General features: G+C 49.4%; 1 protein-coding gene, 1 long non-coding RNA gene and 1 pseudogene across 2 annotated transcripts in view; 2 read left to right on the top strand and 1 right to left on the bottom strand.

The window, feature by feature from the left end:
- The window catches only part of RAB40B (RAB40B, member RAS oncogene family), a 26,470-nt gene extending 17,151 nt beyond the window's left edge, over nucleotides 1–9,319 (top strand). The window contains exons 2-6 of the mRNA XM_070479753.1: nucleotides 4,083–4,143; nucleotides 5,760–5,820; nucleotides 6,431–6,508; nucleotides 7,165–7,387; nucleotides 8,289–9,319. Coding sequence (XP_070335854.1) covers nucleotides 4,083–4,143; nucleotides 5,760–5,820; nucleotides 6,431–6,508; nucleotides 7,165–7,387; nucleotides 8,289–8,560 — 695 coding nt within the window. The 3' untranslated portion in view covers nucleotides 8,561–9,319. The remainder of the gene's footprint in view (nucleotides 1–4,082; nucleotides 4,144–5,759; nucleotides 5,821–6,430; nucleotides 6,509–7,164; nucleotides 7,388–8,288) is intronic.
- LOC139039166 (uncharacterized) lies at nucleotides 8,922–16,511 on the bottom strand. The gene is made up of 2 exons (XR_011492410.1): nucleotides 16,353–16,511; nucleotides 8,922–9,672 (listed from the first exon to the last, which is right to left on the bottom strand). It is a non-coding gene; the product is annotated as an uncharacterized lncRNA (long non-coding RNA).
- Nucleotides 12,999–14,752, top strand: LOC110146446 (protein phosphatase 1 regulatory subunit 14B pseudogene; annotated as a pseudogene).
- Nucleotides 16,512–16,581: the final 70 nt, after the last annotated feature.

Here is a 16,581-nt window from a genome sequence, read left to right as displayed (position 1 = left end):
ACTTTCACAGCATCATCTTTTAGGATTTCAAATAGCTCAACTGGAGTTCCATCAGCTCCACTAGCTTTGTTCGTAGTGATGTTTCCTAAGGCCCACTTGACTTCACACTCCAGGATGTCTGACTCTAGGTGAGTGATCACACCATTGTGATTATCTGGGTTGTGAAGATCTTTTTTGTATAATTCTTCTGTGTATTCTTGCGACCTCTTCTCAATATCTTCTGTTTCTGTTAGGTCCATACCATTTCTGTCCTTTATGGTGCCCATCTTTGCATGAAATGTTCCCTTGATATCTCTAAATTATGTACAGTTTATATAAAATATATAATGTAGTTATCATTGTATTTATTATGTGTATATATTATATGCATTCATACCTATTTATTATGCATATATACACTCTACTTATTAAATGTGTATATATTCTATTTATTTATTGTGTATGTGTGTGGGTGTCTCATGCTACATTTGCCCCAGTGCTGACTGTTGCTAAAGGAAGGACATAAGCATTCGAAGGGATTTAAAGGACTGTAAAGAGGTCCTTGGTAGTTGCTACAAGATATAATTTCAGGACTTCCCTGGTAGTCTAGTGTTTAAGAATTCTCCCGCCAATTCATGGAACACAGGTTTGATCCCTAGTCTGGGAAGATTCCACATGCTGCAGAGCAACTAAGCCTACACCCCACAACTACTGAGCCTTCTAACTCTAGAACCTGGGCTCTGCAACAAGAGAAGCCACCACAGTAAGCTCACTTGCCACAACTAGAGAAAGCCTGAGTGCAGCAGTGAAGAGTCAGTACAGCCAAAAATAAATAAAATTAAATAAATAAAAAATTATTTTTAAGAGATGCAATTACCCAGATCTGAAACTACTGACCTAAATACTCTCTGGCATCTATACTATGTCCTAAACACTTGGATGATGTGTCCTCAGAACGTGAGGCTGAATATTCTGCCATCCCCACCAGACACGTGGCATTGCCCTTAACTTGTTTTAAGACAGGAGACTTATGAAGAAGACTTTTTTTTTGGTTTTGTCGGGTCTTCATTGCGGCAGGCGGGCAGGCGGGATTTTCGTTGTGGCTCAGTAGTTGCGCATGGGCTTAGTTGCTCGGCAACATGTGGGATCTATCCTGACCAGGAGTAGAACTCGCATCCCCTCTATTGCAATCTGCATTCTTAACCATTGGCATCCAGGGAAGTCCCCCGCCTTGGGGCTTTTGCATACCGATTAAAACAGGTAAAATAGTTTAAGATGAGTTTTTTGAAATTTTAACAATTAGGAGCCTTTCCAATTAAAATGATCCAAGAAACTAGCCCCACAAATATTTTCTGCTGCTAACCCAATTTTAAGGCTTACCAGGTAGCACTAGTGGTAAAGACCCTGCCTGCCAATGCAGGAGACATAGAGATGCAGGTTCGATCCCTGGGTCGGGAAGATCCCCTAGAGGAGGGCATGGCAACCCACTCCAGTATTCTTGCCTAGAGAATCCCATGGATGGAGGAGCCTGGCGGACTTCAGTCCATAGGATTGCAGAGTCAGACACGACTGAAGCGACTTAGTATGCATGCACACAATCCAACTTTAGAAAAAAGAAAAGCTTTTTATTACTCTAGTTTCCAGGAGACCCTGCCGGCAGGGTCAGCCAGAGACTGGCTGACATAGTAAGCAATTATCCTCTGCTGGCTTCCTCTGAGTGTTCACACAAAAATCAGTTCTGGAATGCCAAAAAAAGAATCCCAACTTGGTCATTTCAAGGCAGGATTTCTCTTAATTCCCAATTAAGTAAGCACTTGCAAACATCAGTTCTATATAAACCCAGCTTGTGTCTCCATAGGTGGCTGTCCATCCGTGAGCTGTTCGGCCTCTGAAGCACAGTTTCCCATTATCGATTTGGTTGCCTAATTCAGAGATGAGATATGATCTGAACAACTTCCTGAGGACAGTGTGGTTGATGAGCTTTGTGCTGCTTCTGAGTCTAGCTCTCCAGGGAGTTACCCCCAGGATCGGCTCGACTTTTTTACGTACCTTAGTTTCACCCTCTGACAGTCTAAAACAACTATGGGTGCTCGGAGTACTGGGTGATCAGCTTTTATCTCGTGTGTCCCCAGAAGAACTGTGTTGTACTGGGATCTGCTGTTAGCACTGCTACTCATCTGGAGGATTGATCCCCGGACACCTCCCTTAGGTTCTCAGTCACCTGGGGACACCTTGTGGTGGGAAGGAGCTGATGTCCCTTGTTCTTGGGGCTGAGCAGGCTGGCTTGTGTCATTGGCAAACTGTTTGGTCAGACCATGTATCGACTTTTTTTTTTTCCTTTCTTCTTAATTGAAGCCAAATTTAACAAAACCCCAGCTGCCTATGTTTCTTTGAGCGTCCTGCCCAGACTTCCCTAGGACTCTATCAAGGAAATTCACCAGTGCCCCTTAAGACTCCAAGTCACATACAGAAAACCTTAAATAAAAGTTGTAGGATCATCACTTAAACAGTGAGATCTGGATATCAGGAGAGCTCACCAGAACACCTGAGGAGTACAGAGAAGCCGGCGGGGCTCAGAAGGCTGGTACTGAGCGCCCATTCAAGGTAGACCCCTGGTGTCCTCCGGTGGGTGTCTCTGATATCCTGTCAACTACACCATAAGTGTCAATGAAAAATTAATCAGTTAGTCTAAGAAAGAAAATGAAGGGTTTCCCTGGTGGCTCAGATGGTAAAGAATCTGCCTGCAATGCAGGAGGCCCAGTTTCAACCCCTGGGTTTAGAAAATCCCCTGGGGTAGGAGATGACAACCCACTCTGTTATTCTTGCCTGGAGAATTCCATGAACAGAGAAGCCTGGTGGGCCCTAGTCCATGGGGTTGCAAAGAGTTGGACATGACTGACAGACTAACATTTCTCAAGAAAGAAATGGAAAATTTTATTTGTACCAACCTGTGAATTATAACCTGGGAGACTGTCTTTTGGAAAGCTCTGAGGACTGCTTTGCCTGTCACAGGTCAAAACACAGTTATAAACATTTTTGAGACAAAGGGATATACATCAAAAGGCATGTTGACGGTTTACATAATCTAGGTCTGCTCATCCAAAGCAAATCTGGGTCATCATGAGCCCTCACAACATTGGGAAAGAAGGTTATCTCCTGAGGAGTTGTCAAGTGCTGCCCAGGCCATCCTGATGGTTTAGAAATTAAGAAGGAATGTTCTCTCCTATGGGCTTCCCTGGTGGCTCAGCGATAAGGAACCTGCCTGCTATGCAGGAGATGCAGGTTGGATCTCTCGGTCGGGACGATCCCCTGGAGGGGGGCATGGCAACCCACTCCAGTATTCTGGCCTGGAGAATCCCATGGACAGAGGAGCCTGGCGGGCTACAGTCCATAGGGTCACAAGGCGTTGGACACAACTGAAGCGACTTAGCAGGCACGCACGTAGTCTCCTATGGGGGTGTGGTCAATGCAGATGTCCAATACACAAGGCAGAGGAGGGAGGCAGTCCATGTGGGCAGAAAAACTATCTATGTCTAAGTTTTTCTTGTCTTGCCATAGTACGGGAACTTTACTTCATCACCCTTGTGTACATGTTTCATCTTTGCATAGTTGAGATAATACTTCATTACTAATTTCATTTTCTATACACTTTTACCTTACATTCTCAGTGGGATAACTTGGGAGGAAAGGAGAGCCATGTTCTAGCCCTGAGTCCAGCAGAGACAAGGGTGTGTGACTGGGCTGCCCACAGTCTCTCAGCAAACTTGGGGCCAGCAGGCCATGTGTAGAGCCAGGGGCAGAATGGTTCTGGGGGCTCCTGCTGCCCACCCCTCAGGTCGTGGCAGGGGCCTGGGCACTGAGCTGGAGGCGGTGGTGATAAGGGAGGAGTGGAGGTTGGAGACCGCTTCAGATAGAAGGTAGGTGAGGCTGGGGGGCCAGGGTCTAAGTGGGGCCCAGTTCAGCTGCCCCGTGAGCGCTGGATCCCACTAGTGGGAAGTCCTTTCTCCCCCAGCATGAGATTGTCTCTCTGATCTGCACCTTTTACCAGAACAAGACTTTGTGGAAGTGCTTGGCACTTAAGCTGCCTCGACCCTCTTTCACAGGCATCGACTACAAGACCACCACCATCCTGCTGGACGGCCGGCGGGTGAAGCTGCAGCTCTGGTGAGTCAGGGGTCCCTCCTGACCCCTGAACATGGGGTGGGGGGAGCTGTCCTGCCCCTTGGGGACTCTGATGCCATCTGAGGGAAGATCCACTGCTTCAACCCCAGCCTGACCCAATGGCTCCCGAGGGAGTCGAGATCTGCATGGGCCTCGGAGTCAGTCCAGAGCATGTGGCCTTCTTCTGCCTCGCTGGCGCCCAGAGGGGCCATATGCTGTGACCAAGCTCAACAGGGCAGAGGGTGGAGGGGGATGGAGTGTAAGAGGCCAGGGTGTTGCCCAGCTCTGGATTGGGTCTCTTTCTTGGTCCCCACTCCCGACAGCCTTGGTTCTGATGCTCTAGTGTGATACCCCTGGCCCTCCAGCTCCAGGGGTGGGTGACTAGGGTTTTCCTGCTGTGACTAATCCCTGGGTTGTCCCTACGCCATGTGGCTTTCCTGACCACCATCACTAGCTCCTGTGTCATCCCCTCTCCTGGGCCACCTGCATGGTTCCGTTCTCCCGCCTGACCATGCCAGATCTCTCTCAAGGCCACAAGTGTCTCCAGTGGGCCCAGAGCCCCTTCTCCCACCCCCACCCACCCCTAACCAGCAGCAGTAAGCCCCCAAGGCTGACCCAGGAAGCCTCTCTCCATCATGTCCACTCGATGTCCCTGTCCCTGCTGAGTCTCAAATCTCTTTTCCCTTCCTTCCTCCCCAGAGACCTCCTGAGGGCTCCCCTCTCAATCCAAACTTTTCCTGGACTCAGAAGTCTGTTGTAACAGCTGCTCCTGTTTCTTTGGCATCTGAAATGGAGCCAATGTGCCTGGTTGGGGTGGTCAGTCCATCTCAGTGAATGCCCTGAGACAGGGTGGAGTCCGTCCCAAAGTGCTATTCTTCTTTATCCTGATGAATGCATCCCAGGATCACTTCCTCTTATTGAGGAACATAGGGGTGTATCCACAGGGCTGGCTTCTTGTGATCTTTTCTCGCCAGATCTTAGTTCCCTGACCAGGGATTGAACCTACACCATTGGCAGTGAAAGCAAGGAGTGCTAAGCACTGGATATCAGGGAATTCCCATGATGTTTTTTGAGTTAATTGGAAGTGGAGTGACCCCACCAAATCCTTTGGCCTCTTTCTCCCTCAGTGTAGACTCACATTCCTTACTACATAGCTTTATCTCCAAATTAAACAACTTTTAAAAAACCTAAATTAGATTTATTGAAATGTCAGAATTATTATGTGGAAACCCATTACTCTGGAGAAGGGAAATGGCAACCCACTCCAGTATTCTTGCCTGGGAAATCCCATGGACAGCAGAGCCTGGCGGGCTATAGTCCATGGGGTCGCAAAGAGTCGGACACGACTTAGCAGCTAACACATCACATTTCAACCCATTACTACTTTCTCTAGTTGACTTTTCAAATAATTAGAAAAGAGAAAGGGCCCAGAAGGACATCTCAAGGTCTGGATCTCTCCAGGGAAAATGTGTCCAACGTTTTATTGGGAGCTTGGACTTTCCTTTGGGATGGCCACTGACTGATAATTATAAAATGTACTTGCTCTGGCTCCCAAGTTCAAAAACCTTGTTGTCAAGAAGCAGTGATTTCTTCTTACAGGCCTCTAATATCTTTTCCAGGGACACATCGGGTCAGGGAAGATTTTGTACCATATTCCGCTCTTATTCTCGTGGCGCACAGGTAACATCCCTTGAACAGGGAGGTCAAATTGACTTTAATAATGACTTTCGGAATGCTCTTTAATGGATACTTGGAGGACAAGGCAATCAGCTTACCTATAAGTTGATGCCAGAATCTAAAGTTGTGCTGTGGACTGTTTGGTGACTCCCAAGCCTTCAGCATCATGGAGGTGTGGTTGCATGTGTTGCATTTGTACATACGTGTGCATGAGTGGTATGCATTCACGTGCATTTATGCATGTGCATACATAAATATGCAGGCATGTGGGTTGTGTGTGCACCACATTCACATGCGTGTGTGTCTGCACGTGTGTGGGAACTCTCTGTCCAGGTGGGTGGGCTCTGCAGTCCCCCCACATTCCATGTCCCTGGACCAGCTCATGAATGTGGGGAACTGAGCTCCAGTACCCAACTCACCTTCACATTTGAGGGTTTCTCCATGAGCTTATGAAATTATCATTGGAAATGATCATATAGCTGCTACATTTGGCACATAAATTTTTTAAAAATGTACTTTGTGTTAAAATAAGTAGAATGACTGTTTAGCTCATTGTGAGTGTGTGCCTGAGTGGCCTGCGTGCTGGCCACTGAGAGGCCTATTGCCTCCCCAGGGTGTGATCCTGGTGTACGACATCGCAAACCGCTGGTCCTTTGATGGCATCGACCGGTGGATTAAGGAGATCAATGAGGTACAACAGGGGCAGGGCTCCCTCCCTGTGGGCCCACGGAGGGGTGGGCAGGGGAGCCAGGGCACGAGGCTCCAGCCACAGCAGGGAGGACATGTCGCCTCCTAGCACAGGATGAGGCCCTGCACACAGTCAGGTGGGTTGACCAGTGGGGACTAGGCTGCTATCTGCTGGCACCCTGAGCAGCCCAGCTGCCAATGGGGATGTCGAGTGGTCAGTCCCACCCACTGTTGTGAGTGTCCTGGGGTGGCTGTAACAGCTCACCACAGACTGTGTGGCTGAACACAAAGGAAACTCATTCTCTGAGTTCTGGGGTCAAAGTCCAAAATCAAGGTGTTGGCTCCCTCTGTTTGAGAGGAGGATCCTTCCTGCCTCCTCCAGTTTCTGGTGTTACTGACCATCCCTGGTCCTTGACCTGTGGACGCCTCAATCCATCTCTGCTCTGGCGTCCTGTGTCCTCTCCCCTTCTAAAAGGACACAGTAATGGGATATTGGGTCCACCCCAAGACCTCATCTTAACTAATTCCATCTACAAAGCCCCTACTTTCAAAAAAGGACATACTCTGAAGTTCTAGGTGGATATCACCCCAGGACACCTGTCAAACCAACAACAAAGCTTGCACCTGACCCACTTTCCTTGCCTCTTTGTCACCCTTTAGCATGCCCCGGGGGTCCCTAAGATCCTGGTGGGGAACCGCCTGCACCTGGCCTTCAAGCGGCAGGTCCCCACGGAGCAGGCCCAGGCCTACGCGGAGCGCCTGGGTGTGACGTTCTTCGAGGTCAGCCCGCTGTGCAATTTCAACATCACCGAGTCCTTCATGGAGCTGGCCAGGATCGTGCTGCTGCGGCACGGGATGGACCGGCTCTGGAGGCCGAGCAAGGGTAGGTGTTCCTCCAGGCTGCCCGGCAGCCCCCCAGCGCTCAGCCTCCCAGGACCTGCCCCCAGGTTGCTGTCTCCATTCTCATAAATTCGACCTTCTGCCCCTTGGCATTACAGCCACTTGGGATGGAGTGTCCTCTGGTGGGTGCGTCTCCTATGCTGTGAGTGAGCTGCATCCCTGGTCTCCCTGCCCCCATTTGTGAAAACCATCAATGTCTCTAGACTTTGCCGAATGACCTAGGGAGTCAAAATCACCCCTAGTTGAGCAGCACTGTTCTGGAAGTTATTAGGACCTTGATTCTAAAAGCAGCCAAAGCCCTGGGTTGTGTTCCTTTTGTCTGATCCTCCAGGGATTGAGCAGCGCCCTGACCACACCAAGGGTGAGACACAGTCTCTGCTCCCAGCAGGCCCCTTGGAAGCCCTGCTTTATCTGAGCAGGGACTCTGACTCCGTTATAAAATGAATGATGTAGGTGAAATATAAGTGACAGCATTTGCTTTTCTGCTGTGTTCTCCAGTATGTCTTTATAAAGCTGATAACACACATTTTTTGGGTCAGCTACTCAGTTGGGAAGCACATTTCCTGAAGCCCTTGACCTCAAGCCCCAAAAGCTGGTTGCATTAATCCTGAGGAGACCTCATTGGCCATCACCTGGCAGGACTCATCTCTCAGACCCAGTGGAGGAGACAGTGGTGGTCTCAAGCTTGGAGGCAAACTGGGTTTAAGGAGACGGAAGCAGGACCACCCATTTCTAATTGCCACATGTAGGCAGGGTGGGAGACTGGGACTTGACACCTTGCCCCAGAGTTCCAGAGAGAAGGGTGGACAGGTGTCCTGCTGCCCCGGTGTTGCCCCCATGCCCAGGACAACACAAATGAACCAGGTTTTCTTTTCTCTCCCAAGTACTGAGCTTGCAGGACCTGTGCTGCCGGGCAGTGGTGTCCTGCACGCCTGTGCACTTGGTGGACAGGCTGCCGCTGCCCACGGCCCTCAGGAGCCACCTCAAGTCCTTCTCGATGGCCACCGGCCTGAACGCCAGGATGGTGCATGGCCGCCCCTGCTCCCTTGCCACCAGCTCCGGCCACAAGAGGACCAGCCTCCGAAAAGCAAAGGGCACCCACCTCCCCCAGAGCCCCCCCAGACGCTGCTCCAGAAACAACTGCAAAGTCTCTTGAGGAGGGTACAAGGCAGAGGAGGGGCACAGACAGGAGGGGGAGGCCACTCTGGATCTAGACGCCCGCCAATGTCATGGTGACCACGTGGCCCTGAGCGATGAAACTGAGGCTGGTACCCTGCTTACCAGATACTTCTGCATGGATGGGCATGGGCTCTTATTTCAGACATGTGTTTATAAAGGGAAGAACTCTGGATAACATGGAATTTTGAATGTAACGTATCATGATTGCAGTGCAACTTTTTTCTTAAAATAACTACTTTTTATAAGAATGGTGATATGTTTGTGATGAGTATAAATTCTAGGGACTACAAAAAGTGGGAATGGAGAGAGAAGTTAAGAATTTTCGACACTATGAGGGGTCTTTTTATAAACCTCCTTTTTAATGTCAAAGCACTAATTTATAAAACACCATAGATAAGTTAGAGATTACGCACAGCCAATCTGTCCAGCTTGTGTATGAAACGGATTTGATCAAGTTTTTGCTACGTTATTTACTACGTTTTAGGATAAGTGATTTATATGCATATTTTCTGTAAATCTACATTTTTTTGTACAAATGTTTTACGAGTTATGATGCTAAGGGAAGAAAATGCCAAAGATATTTCTAGTTACAGCAAACACACTGCAGCACGGTTACACCATGTCCAGACTGGCAAGAGAATGTCACTCAGAGCCGTTTTCAGCTAAGAGTGAAGCGAACACTGTTGTTTAAGAATCGATGTTTCTTGACAATAAAAAGTATACTTGTTTCTTGGTAGACTCGTTGGCTGCTTCTTTCTGGTTTTGTGTACTTCCATCACCCTTGATCCCATTTGCCTTATTGCCTATTTCAGTCACCAGAGTCAGTGCTAGTACCTGGCATTGGCAACAGGGCTGTGTCCCTGACCTGAACCATGGGGTGAAAGGATGCCTTCTCCTGAAAAGAACGTAGAGGCAGACAGTGGGGCCTGAAGGGGCAGCTGTCCCGCCTGTGTCTCTACAGGATGAGTGGGAGGTGCTCTGGCCCCAGTGCATGGGGCATCACTGCCCAGCATGAGTGACGTCAAGATTGGAGCTGACTCTGCCAACGCTCCCGGCAGGGCCTCCTTCCTGGTTCTGTGGCTTGGCTCTCTGTGGCAGACAGAAGATGCAACAATAGATTTAAAAAATAACTTTCAGAGAAGAGAAAACACCCAGATGTCCTTGGTTTCTGTTAGTAATTTTTAGTTTTTCTTTGCTCTTTGGGCTGTACCACCTGGCATGTGGGATCTTCATTCCCCAGCCAAGGATTGAACCCACACCCCTGGCAGTGGAAGTGTGGAGTCTTAACCACTGGACCACCAGGGAAGTCCCTGATTTATAGGTTTTTAGAAATTTAAAGAAAGCGACACCTTCAGAGATGGTGGAGCTGTGGCCTAGAGAGGAGGAATGGGCTTAGCTGCTGCTGGTCACCCAGCCCCCTGGGCATGAAGGGGACAAATGTCCACAGGGGAGCAGGTGAGGACATAGCAGGTAAGTCTGGAGGGGACAGTCTCTCTACAAGGGGCTTTGGGCCTGGGAGGACTTGCTGGCGGACTGTCGCATCCTTTTCTCTGTTGGGCAGTGGATGGAGAAAGGAGAGTGAAGAGCTGACCTGCTGACCATGAAACCAGACAGCTGAGGTGGGGTGTCACTTCCCTGACCAAAACCAGCAGAAAAGAGGAGTCCATCCTGAACGCAAGCCCCTCTCCCCACCCTTGAAGGGTACACAGAAGTACAAGGTGCAGGTTCCCCAGGTGGAGGGGAGGAGGCTGGGGAGAGATGCCTGGTTGCAAGGCTAAACCAGGCCCCTTCTGTTCCTTTTCATTGCTTAATTGAAGGACCCCTGGGGTCACCAGAAGCTGGAAGAGGCAGAAGAGAGCCCTGCCCACACCTGGATTCAGACTCTGATCACCAGAACTGTGAGAGGCAGATTTCTATTGTTTTAAGCCCCCTAGTTTGTGGTGATCTGTTATAGCAGCTCCAGGGCTCACACGAGAAAATAAGTTATGCTTCACAGTAGAAAGTGCTATCAAAGTAGCATTCCTGTGAAATAAAAATAAACCCTAATACAGTGGCGCTAGTGGTAAAGAACCTGTCTACCAATGCAGGAGACCTCGGTTTGATTCCTGGGTCGGGAAAATCGCCTGGCGGAGGGCATGGCAACCCACTCCAATATTCTTGCCTAGAGAATCCCAACAGACAGAGGAGCCTGGTAGGTATAGTCCATAGGATCACAGAGAGTCAGAGATGACTGAAGTGACAGCACCCATGCTATATAAAATGTATTAAGCACAAGTATGCATGTTTTGGTGGTGAGAACACAGAACTCATAACTGAAATGTAAACTGAACCCTGGAGAAACTGTTCTCAAACTTCACCATTTTCTCCTATGGCTTCTCTGCTGGCAAAATCCACCCCCCAGTATAAACAAGAACATCAAATTATGTCCCAGCTGTTTGTAATTGTCTTTTCAAGCGTCTAGATTCAAAATGCATTATGTACAATTATGTCTTCAATTGCCCTGTGAAAATTACTGTGATGCAGAATAATTTCCTAGACAGTTTACAACTTTGATGAGGAATGATCCAGGCAAATATTGAATCTGCAAAAAATGTCAGTTACGGGCTTGATAATATTTGTTTTGCCAAAGACAGGAAGATAGAGATGCTTCCCTCTGCAGGAGAAGTGTGTCATCAAAGTAAATGTGAATTTGAAAAGCAAGCAGGAAGCTGCATGTATCGGGGAACTGGAGGGAGGTAGCTAAGCTGTCATGGGCGGCAGGGGATATGCCCTAACACACCGGGAGGGTGGAACCCCGTGTTCACTCCCTGCTCCCTATATGCTCTCAGACCTCTCTTCCCTTGGGGCCCCAACCTTCACCAGGGGTGTCGTCAATATGCTGACCTAGTGGTTGAGGCTGACAAAGCCTCAGAACAGGGCGGTTGTTGTTGCAGATGCTCCTGCTGGCAGCAGGCAGATGGGTTGATGGTAGTAATGGGAGCCACCTCTCACATAGGCAGTGGGTACCCAATAGGGATCCCTGCCCTGGTGAGGGTCAAGCTGGCCCTGTCCCTCCTCACCTCTGACCATCGATCCCCAACCTTTGCTCCCCAACCAGCCTAAACTCAACAGTCAGGGTCTGGCTCCATCTGTTCCAGCTTTGATGGAATATTTAGGTCTGCGCCCTCCTTCTTCAGATCTCTGAAATCTTACATATTGTTCTCAAAAAAGGCTGGTTCCTGCCCATCAAGTTTTGGCTTTAAATCCTACCATCCCTTTCCTGCCTCAGTCTAGAAATCAAGTGTGGAATATTGCTTCTTTCACTCTACTTTCCCATGAGTTGAACAGTGGAGCCAGCCCAGGCACAGAGGCTTCTGAGTCACTGCGGAGAGGAAGACAGAGACAAGGAAGAGTTCCAAAGTCCACTTCGGTCCAAAGGCTGTTGCTCCAGCCTTTACCCTTCCTAGGCAAGGCAGCCCAGAGGTGCTCTCACTGCTGTCAATCAGAGGTCATCAGAAACTCAGCTGACTCATCACAGAGAGACCGCGCAAGGTCAAGAAACAGGGGCATTTCCAGAGGATGCTGGAAAGGATTCAGACTAACTTGTGCTAGAACACTTTGCTGTGTTCAACACTCTCAGGGAGCAGGGGTGATTCTGGGATCACTGTTTTAGTAACTCTTACCTAGAATGTGTGAAGACTGAGCCAGGTTAAAGCTGTCTCTGCCAAGAGCAGCAGCAGCTCCGACTCCATGATGGGGTCTGGTCTTTGCTGGCTCAGACATTGCTCCATTCTGGACTGTGTTCATGCAAGGTCTTGCTTTTATGCTGTGCCTATAAGCCAGAGTGGCCTTGTCCAGGCAGCTGTCATATCCTACAGAGCCCTCTATGGCCAGACTGGGTATATCAGAATCTCCGGTGCTCTTTCTGTGCCTGATGAGATGACAGGAAGGTGACTCTCTCGGTCAGGAGTGGACTTGGTAGTCAGGTCTAGAAAACTCCTGTCTGCTCTGGCAGAAGCTGACTTCCTACTTCTACTGGAGGACAGTGCCTTGTGTAGCTCAAAGCCAGCCAGCGTTGTCTGCTGGTTTCCTGATACCTTGCCCCCACCCCAATTTTATCTTTGCTCCTTGGTCCACTTCAGAAATCAGGGGTAATGATGGTAGCTTTTTGAAGGTTCTCTAGATTGTTTTACTAGTGAAACACTGTATCATATGAAACAACTTTATTTCCAAAGCCCTCTGCTTGTTGTAATAGTTTCCTACTGCTCTTATATTCTGTTTTCTGTGGCTGCTGTAACAAATTTACCAATAGTAGAAATGTATTCTTCCACAGTGCTGGAGGCCACAACTCCAAAATGGGCTGACGTGAAGGTGTGGGCAGGGCTGTGACCTCTCTGAAGGCTCCAGAAGGAACTTTCCTGCCTCTTCCAGCTTCCATGGCCTCGGGTATCCTTTGGCTTGTGGCTGCATCATTCTGACCTCTGTGTCCGTGTTCACATGGCCTTCTTCCTAAGTGTATCAAACCTCTCTCTGCTTTCCTCTTCTAAGGACACATGTGAGGCACTCAGGGCATATCCGGATAACCCAGGGTCATCTCCCCATCTCAGGTCCTTAATTTAATCACAGCTGCCAAGATTCTTTTTCCAAAACAAGGTAATATTTGCAGGTTCCAGGGATGAGGACCTGATATCTTTGAGGGCCAGTCTTCAGGCTGCCACATGAGGTACTGAATCATTGGCTGTGGTGACTTATAACAATATATATTTATTCTCTCACGGCTCTAGAGGTCAGAAGCCCTTAGTCTTGAGATCAAGGTGTGGGCAGGGCTGGTTCCTCCTTCTGGAGGCTCCAGAGGAAAATCAGTTCCAGGCCTCTTCCAGCTTCTAAGAGCTGCCATTGTTCCCTGGCTCATGGCTGCACCACTCTAATCTCTGCCTCCAGGGTCACATTGACACCCTGTCTTCCTCTTACCAAGGGATGGCATTTAGAGCCCAATCCTCTCCCCATCTCAAGGTCAATAATCACATCTGCAAAGTTGCTTCAGCCATACAAGGGGACACATTTACAACCTTGTGGGTAGTTTTTCAGCTGACCACACAGGCCCCTCCCCTCTTGCAGATGACAACCCTGCTCCAGGAGAAACCACCATCTCCAGTTCTGATGGTTCAGCAGGTAAAGAATCCGCCTGCAATGCAGAAGACATGGGAGATGCAGATTTGATCCCTGAGTGGGGAAGATCCCCTGGAAGAGGGCATGGCAACCCTCTCCAGTATTCTTGCCTGGGAAATCCCACGGATGGAGGAGCCTGGTGGGCTACAGTCTATGGGGTCGCAGAGTCAGACTGACTGAGCGACTAAGCACAACAGCATAGCTAATTCTGTGTTGTTTTCTTTACTTGTCTGCATCCACCTCAGTATGTATCCCTGAACAGCGGCTTCCTGAGTCTGCCTGCTTTGAGCTTTGTGCAGAGTGAACTGCACGTGGGTCTGCTTTGCAACTTGCTTTCTTTGCTCAACATGTTGATAGCTTACAGTGAATGATGTGGGATTTGTGATCTTGGAAGATTTAGCCTCCCTGGACCAGGGACCAGGCTTGATCACTCAAGAGCTTTTGTGTAGCAGAAAAGAGCTTTTGTGTCCTTTTATTAAATGGACAGAAAGCTTCTGCCCAGGGGCTCCGCATGCTAAGTGGCCTGGAGCTAGCAGGCGGGCATCAGGGAGGGGCCTGATTTGGCCCCGGCAGCTGCCAAGGCGGACAGCAGCCCCATGGGGGGCGCAGCGTTGGAGGCCCCAGCCAACTGACCGGGGAATGGTGGCCCAGGGCCCGGGGCGTCTACTTTCAGAGCCTCCCTGGGGCTGCGACGAGGGCCCAGTGAGGCGCCAAGGTAAGGTCACGGTGCCAAGGTAAGGTCACGGTCAAGTACGACCGCAAGGAGCTACAGAAGCACCTCAACCTGGAGGAGTGGATCCTGGAGCAGCTCACTCGCCTCTACGACTGCCAGGAGAGGAGATCCTGGAGCTGGAAATCGATCGATGTGGATGAACTCCTGGACACGGAGAGCGATGATACCCGGGCTGCCAGGATCAAGGAGCAACTGGTTGACTGTTACAAACCCACTGAGGCCTTCATCTGTGGCCTGCTGGACAAGATCTGGGGCATGCAGAAGTTGAGCACACCCCAGAAGAAGTAAGGGTCCTTGACCCGGCTGAATGGTGGCTCCACAGGATAATCGCTGCCCCTGGACTTCATAGCAACAGCAATACCAGGGTCCCTGCGGCCAGGCCCGGTGCCACGAGCAGGGCTCCCCGTGGCCCTGGCCCAGGGTCCTCTTCCCTGTGCCCTCAGTTTTCCATTTTGGGGGTTTTTTATTATTAAACTGATGGGACTCTTTGTGTTTTTATATTGACTGCAGCGTGGGCCATTTAATAAAGCTAGGATGTGCCTTTGGTGCCAAAAAAAAAAAAAAAGAGAGAAAGCTTCTGACAGAGATTTCAGAAGGGGGCCCCCACCCATGTCTTATCAAGGCCTTATATACTTTAACCAGACCCACTCCTACAACATACACCTTAAATTAACAAGATTAGAATTAACAATAGAAAGGTCTTACCAGACCCACTCGCACAACATACTTAACAACATTAGTCAGAAGGTTCTTGTTAAGGAGAAACATGTCCACAAGCAAGACACTTTGTTATATTGACTGATACAAAGCAATATAGGGGTAAAAAAAAAAAAGGTGGTCCTTCTCTCCTCCTTGAGAGCCCCAGACCCCTTCCTCTTTCTCAAGGGCTCCAGACCCTTTTCTCCTCCTCGGGGACCCCAGACTTCTTATCAACCTGCCTAGGAATTGACTCTCTTCATCTGATGTCCATCCACGTGGACATGAGGGGCTCTAGTGTTTGCTTCTTGCCTCTCTGTTGTTGCGTATCTGTCCATTGAAGGGTAGATGGAGTGCGACTCTTTTCCATGGGTGGCTAAATTCCCTGGCCTTGCTCAGTACTTTTTATCTTTTAAAAGAAACTCTTTAATAACCCCACAGGAGACAGACAACTCACTTGATGCCCAGCCCCCAGTGGAGACACACTTGGTCACAGCGACACTGACAGCATTCCAAAAGCATTCTGAGAAGTGGGGCCTACGCTGTTAAAATGTTAGAGGGTGTTTTCCCTCTTACAAATAGAAAGCTGGGTTTTAATACAGAACAGATTAGTGCCTGTCGGGGGGGCTTTGTGTCCTGGAGAGCCCTGTGTCCCTGCAGGAGCTTCTGTGTGTCCTGAAGGGGGCTCTGTGCCTTGGGGCATCTGTGTCAGCTGTGTGTCTGTGGGTAGCTCTGGGTCCTGGGCTGGGGGGCAGTCTGTGTCTCTGTGGCTGGGGTCTCTCTATGGGGAGGTGGAGGGTGGGATGGGAGAGTCTAGACATTCATTTACACTTGACTCTTGAACAACACAGGGGTTAGGGACGGCCGCCTTTCACACAGTAAAAACATCTGCGTCTAATTTATAGTCTTCCCTCTTATCCATGACATCTACGGTTCTGCAGCTGCGTTTCTAACCAACCAGGGTCGTGTAGGGAGGTGGGCCCGAGACGTATACTCTTGAAAAAAAAAAATCTGCGTGTTAAGTGGCCCCACATCGTTCAAGGGTCATTTATGCTTCCATTTCCTCACTTCCACCCATTTTGGTCTTTTCGCGAACATTTTACTAGCACACCTGTTAAAAACTCCACAAAGTATTGTTATTTATACTGAGATACTTATCCTTTTATCAATTAAAAATAAGAAAATCTCTTACCTTAATTTGCATGATTTCCGGGGGGGCGGGCTTGAGTTAGTGTGAGAGTCTGGGTCCTGCCTGCTCCTGAGGTTTGAGGGGAAAGGCTAGGGTACCCAGTCAGGTGGTTCCCGCCCTCAGACCTGCGCTCCAGAGATGCGACCCCGCCTCTCAGGTCAGGCCCCGCCCCCAAGCCGAGTCGACCCTCCCTCTTCGGACGAGGCCCCGCCCCCCGTAGACGTGACGCTCT

Source organism: Odocoileus virginianus, chromosome 17, assembly GCF_023699985.2.
Source record: "Odocoileus virginianus isolate 20LAN1187 ecotype Illinois chromosome 17, Ovbor_1.2, whole genome shotgun sequence".
Lineage (NCBI taxonomy): Eukaryota > Metazoa > Chordata > Mammalia > Artiodactyla > Cervidae > Odocoileus > Odocoileus virginianus.
This window is presented reverse-complemented; position numbering and strand designations above follow the sequence as displayed.